Here is a 17,459-nt window from a genome sequence, read left to right on the forward strand (position 1 = left end):
TATTCTCCACTTACATTTAATTTTTCATGGTAAATTCCTTTACTTATTTTCAATTATTTTCATAGAAACCATGGACAGTTTGTCTATTTTATATATAACCAAGATATGATAATTAAACAATCAAACATTTCATTAGAACCCTATTTAATTTGTTCGTAGATCAATCATGTCTTTGTTTATTATGTTTTCAAGTTATTTCCCATCCTAGTCTTTATAAACATTGATTTTTCAAATAGATATAATATAATTTATTAAACCCAATTATGGAGCCAATTTCGGTATATGCATAAATTTATATAATTTAATCAATATTTTGCATATTATATTTTGACTTTACATGCTAATGAAATTAATTATTAACATATTTATCTTATTCAATCAATCTTTTTACTAGTAATTATGCCCAAAAAATACATACCTCTAATAAAAATCTTTATGAAAATTAACATTCTAGTCCATAAAAATATTAATCCTTTGACACCTTGAGTCTCCTTTAATATTGATCTCCAAATTATGCCAATTTCTTTTCCTTGTATTTTTCTCATACAAAATATAAATTTCTCATAATTGCCTTTAAATTATTAGAAAAAATAAATAAGAGAAGAGAAATAATAAAAAAAAATTTTGCTTTAAGATGTGAAGAACATTGTCTTATGCCTCTGAGATACAATAAAACTTTAAAACTCTTCAAATAGATGTAGTAAAAATGATTATATTGAAAGATCTATTTATAATAAATGAACATACATAAATTTTTATTCAAATGATTATGATTTTTTGTATAATCATGACCTTTATGAATAATAATCTATTTATATTCAAATAGTTATGATCATTTATCATATAATAATTATTTCTATTCAAATATAATTATTTAAAATATGAATAAAATTAATACAAAAATTAATTTTACTGATCAATAATTAAATATTTTTATCTAATGTAAGATACACCATATTTTAAACTATCAACAAAATCTAACTAGACTGAGGGCAAAAACTTAAACATACTAACAGGTCCTTTAAGGAGCAGTAGCAGATATTTGCTAACTTTGTTTTCAATGACCCAAGCTAAGAGGGTGTTTAGGAAGTTCAACCTTACCTCAACTTTCTCTTCATATGTCCAATCTGCTGCCATCACCCAAAGTACTATGTCAAGGTCCATTCTTCGGCCAAGGATTGTGCAATAATCCTTCTTCTTTCTTGGGATGTTTCTTTTTTCTTCATCAATGATTAAAATCTACATATATATATATATATATATATATATATATATATGGAATAAGCATGGTAGCTTACCTAATGGAAAAAATAAAATTATCTTTCATTATGTTTCTCGACACATTTAAAAATCGAAATTTAAATTTAATTAAAAGTTTTGAATTTAAAATTTAAAATTTAATTGATTTATATAATTATTTTTAAAATTATTATTTAATAAATTTAGAATTTGAATATCAATATCTCAACTTTTTTCTCTATTTCCGAGCAATTGCCTTCTTGGTATTAAAAAAAAAAAAAGTTTTGAGTTTAAATATTAAAGATATGAGTAGTAATATTTTTATCATAGCTTTTTGCTCGTTCTTTCTTTCTACGACTTGCTTCTTGCTTTTGCAATGGGATTTGCGTGTTTGAGTGTTGGATTGTTAGGGAGGAATCACTTGAAGAATCTAAAGCCTCGAAAAAGCTTTCAATCAAAGCTCATCTATGGTTATTTTATTGGGTCAAATTAGTTGCTCCAAAATTTGCATTTGGAAATTCTATTCAAAGGCATTGAGTCGAGTTGTCTCCAACGTTTGCATTCTGATTCCTATATCACCATAATATATATTAAAGAGTATTTTAGAAAGAGTATGAAAGAACCTTAGTGATGGTGAAAGTCTTTTAGTGGTTTTTACATTTAAAATCTACTTTGATTTAATATAATATTAAACGTTTAAAAATTTTAATAACGTTTTTATCACATTTTTTACAAACACTTTTTTCATTTAATTTTTTTTACCATAACAACAATGTTAAATTAGTCTTTAGAGAAAAAAAAAATCTTAATTGAGGCGCAGTAATAAATTGCAATTGATTTCCTTGCAAAATAAAATCACATCACCCGTAAAAATTTGAACAAACCACCTTTAAACCATGCACTTTTGTGTAAATATAAGAAACTCACAAGTCACGGGCGTCCATGAATAAAAAAAAAATCAGCAATAGCATGATGTCTGATGGTGTCCTATCCATGATGTAGAAACATTACATTTACAATTATTTTTTACACAACCAACCAAGACATGAAACATGCGGCAATTATATTCTTATTTTGTGAAATTATATGTTAAAAAACAAAGAAAAAGACATAAAAAATCATTGGTTTCTATTCTCTATTAAAAATTAAAGTATTTATCATGTTTCAATTAATAATTTGAAAATGAAAGTCTGATTGCTCACCAGCCACCACCTCACTATGATAAAGATTTTTTTTTTTTTTAATCAAAACTATTTTTGAAAGTATTTGAGTTTGATTTTGAAAACTTAAATGATCGTAAATTAATAGTATCTTATATGATCTTTTCCATTTATATTATAGTTTGTGGTTCAATTTTCATCAATTAAATCCCTAAGTAATTTATTTTTTTCATCAATTAAAAGCCAAGTAACAACAGTTGAATGTAAGTGTTAAAATTTTATGGCTTAATTGAAGAGGACAGCTCTCATCCTCTTATTCAAATTGCAAAGACTTCTTATCTATTATGGTAATAGATTATACAGGTTTTTTTTTTTTTTAACCGATCGCTAAAAAGGTATGGGCTTTTTTGTGGGATGAATTGAAACAGGCCAGTCCAAACTGGAATAAGTCCGTCCTATGACCAATGAAGTTGAAAACTGTAATGTAAAGAGCATCCCAACCCACTAAGGGAAGAAAACTTTGAAATTCCTATTAATTAGGAAATCTGAAGCCCACATCAACGCAGCAATAACATACAAACGGCCAGTAACTGGAAGCCACATCCAAAGCAATAATAATCACTGAAAAAAATGTTTGTTTAAGTAGGGAATGCATTTTGATATGGAATTGAGGAGTTTCGATCCAATCCTATCTATTAAGGTTAGTTTTTTTTTTTTTTTTAAATTGAATATCGGGTCAAGTTGGATTAGGTGATAAAAAAAAAGTCAAGGTTACTTGACTCACTATATATTAAAAAAAATTATTTTTAATTAATTAATAATATTTATTTAATTTTATATTTATATTTAAAAAATAATATTTTATTAATTTTAAGCAAGGTCGAGTCAAGTATGATTTTTTATAATATCTGGTTGGATTGAGTTCTGATATAAAAAAATAAAAAAATTGAGTCAGATCAAATTCAAATATCTTATATATATAGTCGAGTTAGATTTAAAGCAAACAAAAATCCGTTTCGATCCGATCCATTACAATTCATATGTTTAAGGTTTGGATTTATAAATTTAAGTTTTAATTTAATTGATTAATGTAATTATGTTTTAAAGTAATATTTAATAAATTTGATATTTAAATTTTAATATTTATAATTTTAACATTAATATTTATAAGATTTAGGACTTTAAAAGTAAAATAATTTTTTATGTTTTTATTTATTATATTAAATTATTAATTATTTTAAATATTTTTAATAAAATATGCTACAGTTCTCTAATTTTGTCGATAAAGGAAGAAACAAATTTTAAAAAAAAAAATTGTTGTAGATGGAAAAGAAAAAAGGTTAATATATTTTAACTCCTTAATTAAAAAGGTTGCATTAGAAAGTAACATTTCATAAAACATATCATTAATAAGTAGTTGCTTCAATTGATTAAGTTTGTTCTTTTTGATGAAGCGATTTTTGATTCAAGTCATGTCAGTGATAATTTGTTGGAGTAATTTGAATGCATGATCTGTAACAACTTATCTTAAATTATCAAATATAACACATCTTATTTTGATTTAAAAGGTACTCTTTCACCAAATTTTCATCATTCAAATTCAAAAAAATTTCATAAAATATATCATTGACAAGTGTTTGCTAGTTGATAAGTGCAAACACACTAGATAAATAAATAAATAAATAAATAAATAAATAAATATATATATATATATTCTAAAAGAGTTGAGTTGATGGTAAAAAAAAAAATGATTTCTCAACCAGATTTATCTTTTTAATTTAATAGTGTCATATATAAAAATATTGGAGATAATTGAGTTTATATTTGATTTATATTTAGTGTATAAATCTTATAAATTGTTAATGAATTAAATTATGCTAATTTATTAATGAATTTTTTTAAAAAATTAAAATTTTGCATATTTATTTTAAAAATTTATAAGAATTTATCTTTAATAATTGACAAAATGATATGATTTGATTCAATAATAATGTACAAATTACAATGCATAAATATTGACTATAATAATAACAAATTAAACTTTATATTTTATAATTTTGAAGTTAACTATATAAAAGATAAAACAAAAATTATGGTAGTTCGTATTTTTAAATTTTTTTATGTTCTTCATTTTTATTATTAACAAATTATTTATTTATTTTTTATATAATTTATATTTATTTTTTTTGTAATTTATTTTTAAAATTTTTTATCTCTTTTAAATTTTAAATTTTATTTATTTTAATTAATGCACGTATAAACTTATATCTCATATACTTCTATCATCCCAAACGACTTTTTTTTTTTTTTTCAACTCGAATAACTCTTAATTTTTTAAAATTTTTTAATTTTTAATTTTTCCTCTTTTAATCTTACCAAAAATTCATCACAACATATTAAATGCTCATTTTATTCGGAGATAATTATTAAAAATAAAATAAGTAAAAAAAAATGATGATAACGATGATGCACCTAAAATATTTGAAATTCAACTAGACTAGGGGCAGTTGTCCCTATACATTCTTGAAAGGAGAAATTGGAAACAGTGAAAGTAGGGACGAGTAATTTTCAAAAGTTCTCACGTTTCAGGCTGAAAATGGCAAATGACAATTTCCAGTATATTTTATCCTATTCAGAAGTAAAAATATGCTGCAGCCCCAGGGTTATCCCTCCATTTTTCTCTTTTGATTTATTGATACATGGTGCTTTCCCCGGCCCCCTTTCCACAAGAAACTACTATCCTACCAGCTACAAAACAAAATCATTGAACCAATGCACAGACATAAACAACACTCCCTCCCTCGGGTTCTGCGCTTAAGACAATAAGCAAAGAACTATACAAACCCCAGCAAAAAAAGAACGCATTAAAAAAGGGTTTTCAACTTCCATTCTCAGACTCTCAGCCCATGTCTTCTTCTTTGCTTATTACCTCACCACAAACACTACATTTTCTAACAAAGCTTTAAAACTTGACTCATTTCCTTTGCTTGGAGTAGTTGTTTGCTTTACTTTACACTTGGTAAGTTTGCTTTACTTTACACTATACCCTTTTTTTTTTTTCCTGTTCTTTGGGGTTCCCAAGAAAATGCTCTAGAGAAAAAGACGATTTTCTCTTCTTTTTTTTTCATTGTGTGATCAATGCTTGTGAGGTTTTTGTTTGTGTTGTTGTGTTTTTTCTGTTCTTTGCGGTAATGATGATACTTTTGAACTTCTTTTTTGCTTCCTTTGAACCTGGTGAAAAGAAAAGTTCCTTTTCTAAGTTGATAGTAACTGCGCTCTGTGTTCAATTCAGGAGCTTTGTAATGGCAGCCTGGCAGACTTTATTCCTTTTTTTTTAACAGTTTGTAGAAAGGAAATCGAATCTCAAAAAAGTTTTCTTTTTGGTCTGTTTAGTCTTTTTCTTTTTTTTTTTTGGAAAAATGAGTGCTTTTTTCTTTGTTTTATAAGTTGCAGTGGATGAGATCTTGCTTTAAGTGTGCTTTGAACGTTGATGTTTTTATATCTTCAAAACTTGTTTCTCCATTTCATTTTTTCTGAAAGAATTCTCCTAGAAAATATTTTCCTGAGAAACAATCGGCTTAAGATAAACAAAAGTTTGAGCTGCATTTGAAATCATTTTTTCCTGTTCTTCTAAATTTTGAACCCCATTTATTTTTACATTTTTATGTCCTCATTTCACGGCAACAATGGAGGAGGAAAGCATACTTGCTAGATTACAATAATGCCCGTTTGCAGCGTTGGAATAGATCAGTAAGGAAAACACAAAAAGAGGTACTTTTATGTAAATTTGTATGTTTATGTCCCTGTAGCTGTAGGACCCTTGTGACTATAATAATGTCCTATGACAGTGAACAAAGGTCGAATTTGCAGTAGCATTGACTGGGGTAAAGATGAAGAGTTGCTCTTACTGTGTGGTTAATAAGTGAATAGCTTCTGCTTTGACCTTTTCTTGGAGATATTCTTTTACTACTGGTTTGATTTGCTTGGTTGGTCTTTTGACTTTTAGCCTTTTTGGCTTCATATGTGATGATAAGGAGCACCAGTCTTTCATATGAACTATTAAAATTTTTTTTCATGCACAATCACATTGGATCCTTCTGTCTCAGCTTGTGATGCTTTTTTTTTCTGATCTTTTACATGCCTTGTGGGTCAGGGAAGCATTGAAGTGGTGGAGGATAAATAAACTTACTTGTTTTTAACTTTGTGACCACAGGGACAAAGGATCCTTAAATTATGCAGTCTCCAAAAGCAAGGTAACTTCTATCGTCTTTAAGACTGCTCATTCATTCTTCCCTTATTAGAGGTTTCTTAGCTTATTTCCTGGATGCATTTATGTAGTTCTTGAAAAAATAAGCTTCATTGGTGGTTCTGTCATTTAAAGCAATGCATAGATATATTGCTTCCTACGCTTAGGTTGTCAATCCTTATTTTTTGTTGCCATATATAATCATCTGGGTTATATTCTTTCCAACTTTTATCTTTAATTTTCTACTTTTTCTTCAAGGAGCTCTTCTATCTTTTGATTTTGGCATTGTTTTTTTTTTTTGTATTTGAAGCTGCCAGGATTTGAATCCTGATCATAGTCCAGCACTCTACCAACTGGCCACTCAATTGTTTGATTGGGTTTTTCTTCTTTGGTTACTTTGTTTTGCACTGATAAATAATTTATGGGAATTCTGCTCTGTGGCTATAATTGAGGGCCACATTGTCTGGTAACCATTTGAGCTGCTGTCTCTGCATGAAATTAAAATTTTGTTTGTCTCCTACCGTAAGGATAGGATAAGCCAAGGCCCTTCATGGGACCATCAGATGCTGTAACTGAAGTGCTTCATCCTTCCAAAACAAAACTTTTTTGTGGTTTATCATATGTTTGAGACCATTGTCTGATTTGTTCCTTTGATTAGTATATTCGCAGTAATCTGCTTATTTCACAAGGAACAGGCTAGATTAGAACTTAAAGCTTTAGCAGTTTTGTTCAGGTTTAGGATATTGGTTGGCAAAAGACATATAATTCAAAAAATGGGATAAGGGATAGAACTAGGATGAACTATAACTGTCATATATTTAGGTGATTTAAGAATTGAATTTTACCTTCTCGAAAATTGTTCTTTGGCTCCATTCTTTCGGCTCATGGTTAAATTTTTAACTGTTTGGTAATCCATAATCAATCAGTTTTAGTTCTTAAATAGTTCATAACTACTCGAAATATAATTAGATTAACCGAACATTGGGTGGCCTAAGGGATTGGTCCTGTTCTTGTATCCTTTCACTTGGACTCTAGCAGATTGTATTGGACTTTTATATTTAATATGCGGTAATATTTTTGTGTTAAAATGGAAAAAAATAACTCCTAACATAATGTCCAAAGGGTGGTCTTTCATTCTGACTACTTCTCAGCATAATAATTTAAAAAATTTTCCTACCTGAGTGCATAAGGAATGATGTTCTCCAAAAGTTTCAGTTTGTCACAATGATAATTTTGTTGGTCCTGCCACCAGGTGATTAGAAATTATCACATTCACCGTTTGGTAAGATAGAGTCTTGTAATACAACCATATGGGGCTCTAATCTATAATTTCAAGTGAACTAACTGTCAAGTTAACTATCCTAAACTGGAGGCATCTGAAATGTCTTCTTGAAGTCATTGATTGTTATTATACTTTTTTCATCATTACTAAACTATTGATCGGTTATATTTAGCAGAAATGAATATTCGGAAGTGCCACAAAGGGTGTCTCCTCGAGCTGTTCGTCGACTCAAGCCAATCACACTAGAGACTGAAGCTGTATCTACAAATCCAGCTAGTAGAACTTCAAAAGAGAAAAGCCCTAAAGTTGTTGAGCGTCGTTCACCTAGAAGCCCAGTCTCTGAGGTACACAAAGTAGGGAACATTATACACTATTAGAGGGCACTGCTGAACCTTAGAAAAGCTTTTCATAAGTACATTAAAAGCCCAACTATTAGGGCATTTTGAGTGTTAGAGGCTTCATACAGGGCCACAAATTCTATCCAGGTGCCTGTTCCAAGTTAGCATTTATACAATCATTGCCAATAGGCAAATTCTTGATCTCATGAATGGTGCTAGGCTTCTTTTTCCTCTTTAAATTGTGATCTATTTTTCAATGAAAACTAATGGATTACTTTGTACATTGATATCTTGCATTGAGTTCATTTTCTAAGCATCTATTATATTTATGTTGATGGTAGGATTAGGTGAAGCAATTAATTTTGGTAGTTAAGAAAGAGGATATGAAAGAGATTTTATAATTCCTTTTAGAGTGGTTCCTTTCTAATTTGCTTGTGGATGCTGACACGCATTAGCTTCCCATAACATTGCTGTTATTGAATTAGAAGTAGAGTTTAGCATTAGAATTATGGCTCTTCTATACCTAAGAGAATATCTAATCATATCCTCTGTCCTTGCTTCAGAAGAGGCGACCAAGCCGAACATCTGAATTGGAGGTACTGATTTCACAGCTTCAAGAAGAACTAAGGAAGGCAAGGGATCAGCTAAGTTTGTCTGAATCATGCAGGAAGCAAGCTCAGCAAGATGCCAAGGAGTCCAAGAAGCAACTGTTGATCATGTCAGCAAAGCTTGAAGAGTCACAAAAGCAGCTTCTTGAGCTGTCTGCTTCTGAGGAAACTCGTGTTGTTGAGCTCCACAAGATCTCACAAGAACAGGTTCAAGCATGGCAATCAGAGCTCAAAGCTAACCAGAAGCAGCAGTCTCTCGACTCAGCTGCTCTGGCCTTAGCCGTGAATGAGATTCATCAACTTAGGGATCAGCTTGAAATGGTGACTGAATCTGGGGCTGCACAAACCAAGCAAGCAGAATCAGCACATTTGGAGCTCCACAGCTTAAAAGGAAACCTTGTAGAAACTCTTTCTCTTGTAACAAACATGAAAAACCAGCTAAAGGATAGCCATGAATCGGAAGCTCAGGCCCAAGCATTGGCTAGTGAAACTTTGCTGCAACTAGAAGCTGCGAAAAAGACTGTTGAGGTACTTAGGTCAGAAGGCATGAAGGCCATTGAAGCTTACAACTCCATTGCTTCAGACTTAGACCAGTCAAGGGAACGTGTTTATTCATTGGAAGGACTTGTTAACAGACTTAAGTTAAGCTTAATTGATGCTAGTGGCAGCCTATCCCTCAAGTCTGATGGCAATCGTATTATTGTTGAGCATCAAGCTGGAGAAAGTGAGAAACCTGAGGAATATCACCAGCTTGAAGCAGAGATTTCCTTTTTGAAGTCTGAGGTGGCATGGTTAAGAACTGCTCTTGAAACTGCTGAGCTTAAATGTCATGAAGAACAAATCCAAAGCACTTTACAGATAAAGAGTGTTCATGAACTGGTGGAGCAGATAAAATCTGAAGCAAGCTCGAGAGAGGCTGAGCTGTTGGCTGAACTAGAGAAAGCAAATTATGAAATTGCTGAGTTGAAGACAAATCTGATGGATAAGGAAACTGAGTTGCAGTGTATTTCAGAGGAAAATAAAGAGCTTCACATGAAGCTTGAGAAAAACCTGTCATGTCAGCGAGAATCAGAACTTGAAAATGAGCTAAAGGTATTGAAGGAAGCTGTTGTTGATCTGAAGGCAAATATGATGGATAAGGAGACAGAACATCAAAATATATCAGAGGAGAATGAGATGCTGAGGTTGGAAATCAGTAAAAGGGAAATGGACAAAGGTAAATCAATCAATAAGGTGGCCACTGAGCTAGAGGTGGCGAGGGCTGCAGAGCGAGATGCTATTCTGAAACTTGGGCTTGCAATGGAGGAGGCAGATAAGAATAACAGGAGAGCTGCCAGGGTGGCTGAACAGCTTGAGGCTGCACAGATTACTAACTCCAAAATGGAGGCTGAGTTGAGAAGGGTAAGCGTGCAATGTGACCAGTGGCGCAAGGCTGCAGAGGCAGCTATTGCAATGCTTTCAGGTAGTAATGGGAAGTTCATGGAGAGAACTTGTTCACTGGATAGCAGTTATAATCCAGTTTCGGGAAAGGTTAGCTCACCTTACACTGAAGGTATGGATGATGACTTGCTGAAGAAGAAAAACGGGAACATGCTAAAGAAGATTGGGGTCTTGTGGAAGAAGCCACAGACGTAGAACACCATGAGGCATGCTAAAAATATTTTTTCCCTAAAATGCGTAGATTCTATGTTTACTTACTATCTCATTATATTTCTCTAACCGAGTTTTCTCCCCTTATTAATTTGGGACAGATGCTTCGGTCAGGAGACCAGCCAAGTCTCTTTGCTGTGAAGTTCACGTTAAGCACTATTTTGAAGCTTCTTAGTTATATTATGATGATGGAAGAACACTGGTGATAGCAGATTTTCTTTCCCTTTTTTCTTTTTCTTTTCTGTGAATTTGTCAAATGCGGGTGTCATTACCTTGTGCTTACAGGATCAAACTTTTAGCTCCTGACAATGCAAGTTGTGATTTTGGATTTGGATTCCATAGTTATTCTGTTAAGCTGCTTGCTTAATATAGTCGTCACTCATCAGCTTCAAAGTGCAATGAGGTGTGATATACGGTAAGTTGTGTAGTGCCACATATTTCGATGGAGCTCACATGTGAAACAAGTATTCCTTTTGGATTGCATGCATCTTGCATATGGTTGTTTCTGGGTTATTTACACCATGACCGGACCATAACAGCTCCTTTTGCAAGTAAAGACCCCGGATTGAAAAAGGTAATGATATATATTTTACAAAGATTAACTAAATAAAATATTTAAAACGAAAAGTTCAAAGCTAAAAAGTTTTAACAAAAACAAAGAAAAAAATTAACTCTGATAATTTAACTGAAATAAAAGAACAATAGTAGAACAAAATGAGGTGGTGATTGCTTAATTTGGAGACATTCCCTCGCTTGGGGCAGATTTGAGGTTGTCAAGGGATTATGTTATCAGATGTCTTATCCATTGGTCCACTTCAAGGAGAAGAAGAAGCCTAGTTCTTGGATTCTGAAATTAAAAAAAAAAATGCCTGTCTGTCCGTGTTTATTTTATTTGTTTCACTTATGTCCAATAATCGGTGAAACAGAAGATTGCAAAGCTTGTTTCTCCGTCCAATCCAGTTTAGTTAAATGGACTTGAGTGCGGATATGCCTGAATCTGACACAATTTGTGTCTAAAACTCTAACTTGTCTTCTGCTAGAGCGAGTCTGAAAATAATTATATAGTGGGGATACATGTTTATAAAATGTCAGAAAAAGTGGTTAAATTTTTTTTTTTTCAATTTTTCTCTCGCTATAAAAATAAAAAATTCTCTCTTTTAAAAATCAAAATCTTAATAAGTTTATTTTTAATTAGTTTTTGTTCAGTCAAATAAATATATCATCATCTGAAAATTAATCTCAAAAATAAATAATCATAATTGAAGTTAAATAATTCCATGACAAATGAGGTTGCCATTGACCTTTACGATTGCCTTTCCCCAAGTCAAGTTGCTATTTTTTTTTTTTTATAAAGAAAGATTCAAGCCTCATTTTTTTGTAATTGAAGTTATCAATATTTAAAATTTAATCATTGAAGTAAAAAATTCAGTACTTTATTAACAAATCATACGACTGTTAATCAAACTTTAGTTTTGAAACATGAAAATTTTACATCAATTACTAATCTAAATGCTTGAACTCCTAAACAAGTTGCTATTCGATAGAAGCTAAGAGGCCTATCTTTCATCAACTGTAAGACCATGCGCTAAACAGGGCAATGGAGAAATCTCCATTTAGTTTACAAATTTCACCTTCAATATTTTTCTTCTTGGCTCTGGATTTTGAATCCCTTGAGCATGAAGAAACTGGGTCCAAAATTTCCAGAGTAAACAGCATTGGTGTCTGAACGCAACATTGAAAGTCGCCGTCATAAAAGGGAAAGTAGCACTTATTCCTTCAACAAGAAAACATTAGCCAATCTCCCTTGTTCCCCGCTCTTGTGGACAAGGTAAAGCGTATTTTCAAAAACTGCTGCTCCAAATGGATATTGATCAATAAGCATCACTTCACATATTAATCAAAGTGTGAGACACGAAATTAAGTTAATTCCCTAATTAATTATAATATATTAAAATCCAAAATCTAAATCTGTAAGACTCAATCTCAGGGCGAAAATACTCAGAAGCTGAGCGTTGGGCGCACTCCCCCACGAAAAAATTACTAAAATTTGACTGATAAAAAGAATAAAAAAAAAAACAAATCAAATGCACGATATTCTTAAGTAGTGAAAGCACCATTATATAAATATAAACGTACTTTCATCTTTTTCCCACACAAATTGTAGAGATTTGTCTTTGTTCGAAATTGACTGATTTGGGCTTTATTTTACAGCTTATCTTAATAATTTTTTTTTTTAAAAGAAAACAAATGTATCGGAGTTTATTTTTGTCACATTGGAGTGCTAAAATGACATTATTGAAAAAAAAAAAAAGAGATTATCTCTAATTTTATATTCTTTCCGTCTCAATTTATTTGTTTTGTATTAATTTTCACGGAATTTTTTTATTTTAATACATTTAATATTAAAATTAAAATTTTTTTATAAAATTAAAGTTTTATAATGTTAAAAAATAAAAAAATCATAAAAAATAATTTTAAACTATAAAAAATAAGAATTTTAGATATTAAAAAAATATAATTTTAAGATATCCCCAAAAAAATGAAACAGAGAGAGTAACTTCTTTTAATTAATATTATGTAGATTAAAATTTATATTCTAAAATTAAAAATTAAAAATTTTATCAATAGACCAACGTGAACAATTTTATAACTTGCTAATAAGGGGTCAGCATTGGGTACTATGCATTTAGATTTAAGATATAGTTTTCCAATAAACCCACTATGATATGAATGCAGAAATAGGCGTACGGCAGCCAAGGGCCATGTACCTTGAAAATATTCAATTGAAGTGTTCAAATAGCCTACTCCCTCAAATCTCAAATCCTAATGTCAGGGCCCATATTTATCTAAATAATATGATGATGAGCTATACAACCATAATCCCACTCTTACCAAGTCCAAATGTCAATGCTCAAACATTATTTTAGTATGATAGTTTAAGCTGGCAATTCCCTCACGCCCATATCTGAATTTAGATTTGGTCGGCTGAGAGAATTGAGGACATACATATCCATCCCGAGATTAGTGCTTTCATGTCTCACTGAAATTTTAACTTTGTTTAATACAATTTTTTTAATGGATTCGAATAAATTTATTTATATTAAATTTATAAAAATAATAACAATTATTTTTTCACTTCTTTTTAATCAATTCGAATCCATTCAATGAAAAAAAAATTAATAATCTGTTGTTACATTCCTAGAATCTACATGAAAGGAATAAGACGCAATGATGATAGAATATCTAGGAAACACCAACTGGTTTTAAAATCCGAAGTCCTGCAACTAACCAATTTTAAAATACTTCAGACAGTTTCAGACTACAGAAACTATGAGCCATCACTCTCAGTCATTCATGCTTTTCTCCAAAATGGAAATCATGTGATATTTACCTCTGGAACTGCCTTATTGGTCAGCAAATAAGATAAAAAGAGAATAAAAAAACACAAATGGGAAATACTGATGATTCTGGTGAATCAAATCTCCTATAACACAAAAACTCAGAAAGAGATTAAAAACTGAAATATCAGTTTTGATATGAGAAGAAAACTCTAAGCGTTTGTTTTGCTTCTTGCAGACATTAAGAAAAAGAAAGAAGAAAAAAAACACTCCATTTTTCTACATTAGAGGGCTATTAAGAAGTCCATGCCAAGACGAATTGAGTCCATTCCAGCTTTCTCTTCCCGAATCAAAATCAGCCATGTTATTACCATGATCTCCACTGAGCTGCAATGGCAAACCCCATAAGAGTCTATTCTCACTTTCTCTACCATTACACAACTCTTGCTTCATTGTTGTAACTGTCACAGATGATGTTGTTGTTGCATTAATCATTTCTTCATTATTGTATGGTAGCATCATTTCCCCACTGACACCTACATTTCCACCACCATTGTCCGCCTCCCCCATGTTCTCATTTCCAAACCCATAGTAAAAATTCTGAAAATTGTTCTGGTTTACAAGAAAGCTGCTTCTGAGTACATCAAGAAACGCAGGATTGGCAGCTGAACTACTGTTAAGGCTAGGGTCTCCAAGAATAGAAAGGTCATGATCATCAAACCCTAATTGCCCACAAGATTGTTTTTGAAGCCTAGCAAAGGCCAGGCTGAGGTCATTGGTGTCATAACTCAAAGGCGGGAGGCTACCTAGTGGGTTGGTATTGGGTGTTAGTGGTTGGTCTTGGCTCCTCTTTGATGATGAGGATGATGATCTTTTGTTCTTCCTGCAACCACCACCCACTGGAACATTTCTCAGTGTGCCTCCTTTTGTCCAATACCTCCTGCATGACTTGCAAAAATACCTTGGCTGAGAAAGGCTGTAGTTGTTGTAGTAACAGAATTTGGTGTTGGTGGAATCACATCTTGGGCACTTGAGAGCTTGTTCTGGTTGAGGCCTTGGCTTTCTCTCTTGCTGTCCTTTTGAGCAAACCAGCATGTTTTCCAATGAAGGGTTAGGCATCTCCTGAATTAATTGATCCAAAATGAAAAAATTTGAAGACATATATTAGCCCCAATTGCAAGAAATAAATGATGTTCTTAAATCGATTTTTCACTATACAAGTTCGTGATATTTTTATTCATTTAGTACATATTTATTTGTGTGTGCCGACACTTTCAAATATACTATGCACAGATTAATATATACATGATGGAAATTTGGAAAGTTTAGAGGCTTTAATTCAATTTCTCCTGTAACATTCACTAAAAAAAGTTGGTTTTAAACATGAATTAATGACAAGAAATTATGATTCTTTTCCTTTTCCTATAAGTTTATTAATTACACCCAAATGAAGCATGTAGAAGAATCTTATCTTATCAATCAAGACATCAAAACAAAACTAAAAAATAAAAAAACAAGACTAAAATTTGTTCCAGTTCAAACAAATCAGAAGAACTATGACAGAAAAAAAAAACAATAATTGTTTCATGAAAGAACATACATAAACACAAAGCTCCACAATTAAATTTTCATTTTCATTCCTTTGCTTTTGATCTTCACAAAGAAGTACTCCTAGTTATGGAGTATAAGTGAAGATCACATCTTTTTGAATATTCAGACAACAAAAAAAAAAAAAAAAAAAAAAGAAAGGGAAGGAGAAGGAGAAGGACAAAAAAAAAAAGGTAAAGTTCACATTTCACAAAAGCATTATTACATCATGAAACAAAAAAAAAACTTGTTTTCTTTTATCATAATTCATATATATACCTGGTGTTGTCCTCTTGAAGGATCCATCCATGCAACAAAAAGAAAGAAAAATACCCAACACTTCTAAAAGAATTTCAACTTGTTTTTTTGGTTCTTTCAACAAGAAGAGAAGTAGTTGTACGAAAGAACCAGAGAGTGAGACCGAAAAGTATAGTATGATGAAAAGAGAAGAAGAGAAATGGTTTTGTTTTTGCTAGCAACTCCTCTCATGCAAAGCAAAGCTAAGCAAAGTGTAGAGAAAATAGGGACACCCCTCTAAATATATGAAGCAAAGACCCCCAAGGGAGATAGTAAAGAAAATAAATTAGTTTTTTTTATTTGTTTAAGGGATGGAGAAAATGTAATGATTTTTCCCGCACGAGATGATGGATGTGATTGGCTTGCCCGCAGAGAAAGCTTTTGTAACTTAAAAAAAAAAAAAAAATTGAAGAAATCACAAAAAAAAAAAATTTTCTTCTGCTACAACGGACTCTTGTTCTTATTATTATCATCATCAAAGAAAGAAAAGCCTAGTCCTTTCTTTGCCTTTGGGGCTCGTCTTAGTGGGACCCTTTCTGGCGTGGATTCAACTATTCCATGGGGTCCATTGGAGTTGCGGTCCCCACCGCCCACCACCCATCTCCACAACACCTCCAGGCTCCATCCGGCAGCACTGCAGTAGCAGCAGCACCTCCCCACCCCTAAAAGCAATCTCTCATCGCCAAAACCTCTGCGACTCAATCACACCAAAACATGAAAAGGACTAGCATATGCCGCGTGTTTCGAAAAGATCGGGACAAAAAGCAACCAAGTTTTTTTTTTTTTTTCTCTCTCTCTTCTTTAAAAAAAATCCAGAATTTATGTCCATTGAACTTTGAATTATCTTGCTATTGAGGTTAACGTTTAAAATTTGTGAACTTAAAAAAAATTTAAACACATAATATTTTTCGATCAAATAATTATTAAAATAAAAAATTCAAATACAGATTAAGAATTAAAAAAATTCAAATACTTATATTAACTGATAATGTAAGTATTATTTTGTACATTATAATATCATATATGTTTTTTAATTAAATATTTATTATAGAGTGGTCCAAAAAAATTAAATATTTTATTTTTTAGTATTTTTAAACTGAATTGATATCAATACTTGACTCATAACATCAAACTCATCAAAAATTTTAATAATAGTATAATATTAATTCTATACTTAAATAGTATTAAATTTTTAATTTTAAATTAAGTAAACATGTGATATACAAAATTTATTGCTTAAATACTTGTTTATCAAAATTATTATGATTAAAATTTTAAAATTACAATTTTGTGTGTTTTTCCAGTTACACCCATAGATTCAACAAATTAAATGTCATATAATCATGGGACGCTAAAGTTATAAATATCAAAATTGCTTAACTTTAAAATATTTAATGTTATATTTATTTTAAAAAATTTTAATATAATATATTAATTATAAATTTACTAATTAATATGATAATTTCAAAATTATTTATTTTTTACGTGTCACTATTTGGAGTTAATTACTTTTTTTGTCAAATAAAATTAATTACGTTGAAAATAAATATCACATTAATTATCAAATTTATATTTCAAATATTATATTAAAAATTTTTAAAGTTTAAATATTACATTGAATATTTCAATAAATTAAAAAATTCTTTATGAAAGATTTTCTCTTTACATTTATATTAAATGATGTTATAACAAGTTTATAAAATTAACTTTAAAC

The 17,459-nt window shown here is 30.8% G+C and overlaps 2 protein-coding genes across 12 annotated transcripts; one reads left to right on the forward strand and one right to left on the reverse strand.

Moving 5' to 3' along the window:
* The first annotated feature begins 4,952 nt into the window (after positions 1–4,952).
* LOC111301218 (interactor of constitutive active ROPs 3-like) lies at positions 4,953–10,722 on the forward strand. Of its 10 annotated transcripts, XM_089744697.1 has the most exons (7): positions 5,248–5,418; positions 6,092–6,170; positions 6,613–6,652; positions 8,103–8,271; positions 8,829–8,861; positions 8,933–10,519; positions 10,625–10,722. In XM_089744697.1, exon 6 carries the CDS (start codon positions 8,982–8,984, stop codon positions 10,506–10,508), a length of 1,527 nt encoding a protein of 508 aa, XP_089600823.1. In that variant the 5' UTR covers positions 5,248–5,418; positions 6,092–6,170; positions 6,613–6,652; positions 8,103–8,271; positions 8,829–8,861; positions 8,933–8,981; the 3' UTR covers positions 10,509–10,519; positions 10,625–10,722. The 10 variants fall into 10 exon arrangements, with proteins under 10 accessions (XP_089600820.1, XP_089600821.1, XP_089600818.1 ...); XM_089744695.1 differs by having other exon boundaries at positions 5,051–5,418; positions 5,692–6,170; positions 8,829–10,519; XM_089744696.1 differs by having other exon boundaries at positions 5,293–5,418; positions 8,829–10,519.
* A 3,257-nt stretch (positions 10,723–13,979) lies between these two features.
* LOC111301219 (dof zinc finger protein DOF2.1-like) lies at positions 13,980–16,602 on the reverse strand. Of its 2 annotated transcripts, none has more exons than XM_022896728.2 (2): positions 15,728–16,602; positions 13,980–14,983 (listed from the first exon to the last, which is right to left on the reverse strand). In XM_022896728.2, exons 1-2 carry the CDS (start codon positions 15,752–15,754, stop codon positions 14,141–14,143), a joined length of 870 nt encoding a protein of 289 aa, XP_022752463.2. In that variant the 5' UTR covers positions 15,755–16,602; the 3' UTR covers positions 13,980–14,140. The 2 variants fall into 2 exon arrangements, with proteins under 2 accessions (XP_022752463.2, XP_089600824.1); XM_089744698.1 differs by lacking the exon at positions 15,728–16,602 and adding an exon at positions 15,462–15,598.
* Between the last annotated feature and the right edge of the window lie 857 nt (positions 16,603–17,459).

The sequence above is a fragment of the Durio zibethinus genome, chromosome 15 (genome assembly GCF_047325235.1).
Source record: "Durio zibethinus cultivar Kanyao isolate XHJ-2024 chromosome 15, ASM4732523v1, whole genome shotgun sequence".
NCBI classification, from domain to species: Eukaryota; Viridiplantae; Streptophyta; class Magnoliopsida; order Malvales; family Malvaceae; genus Durio; species Durio zibethinus.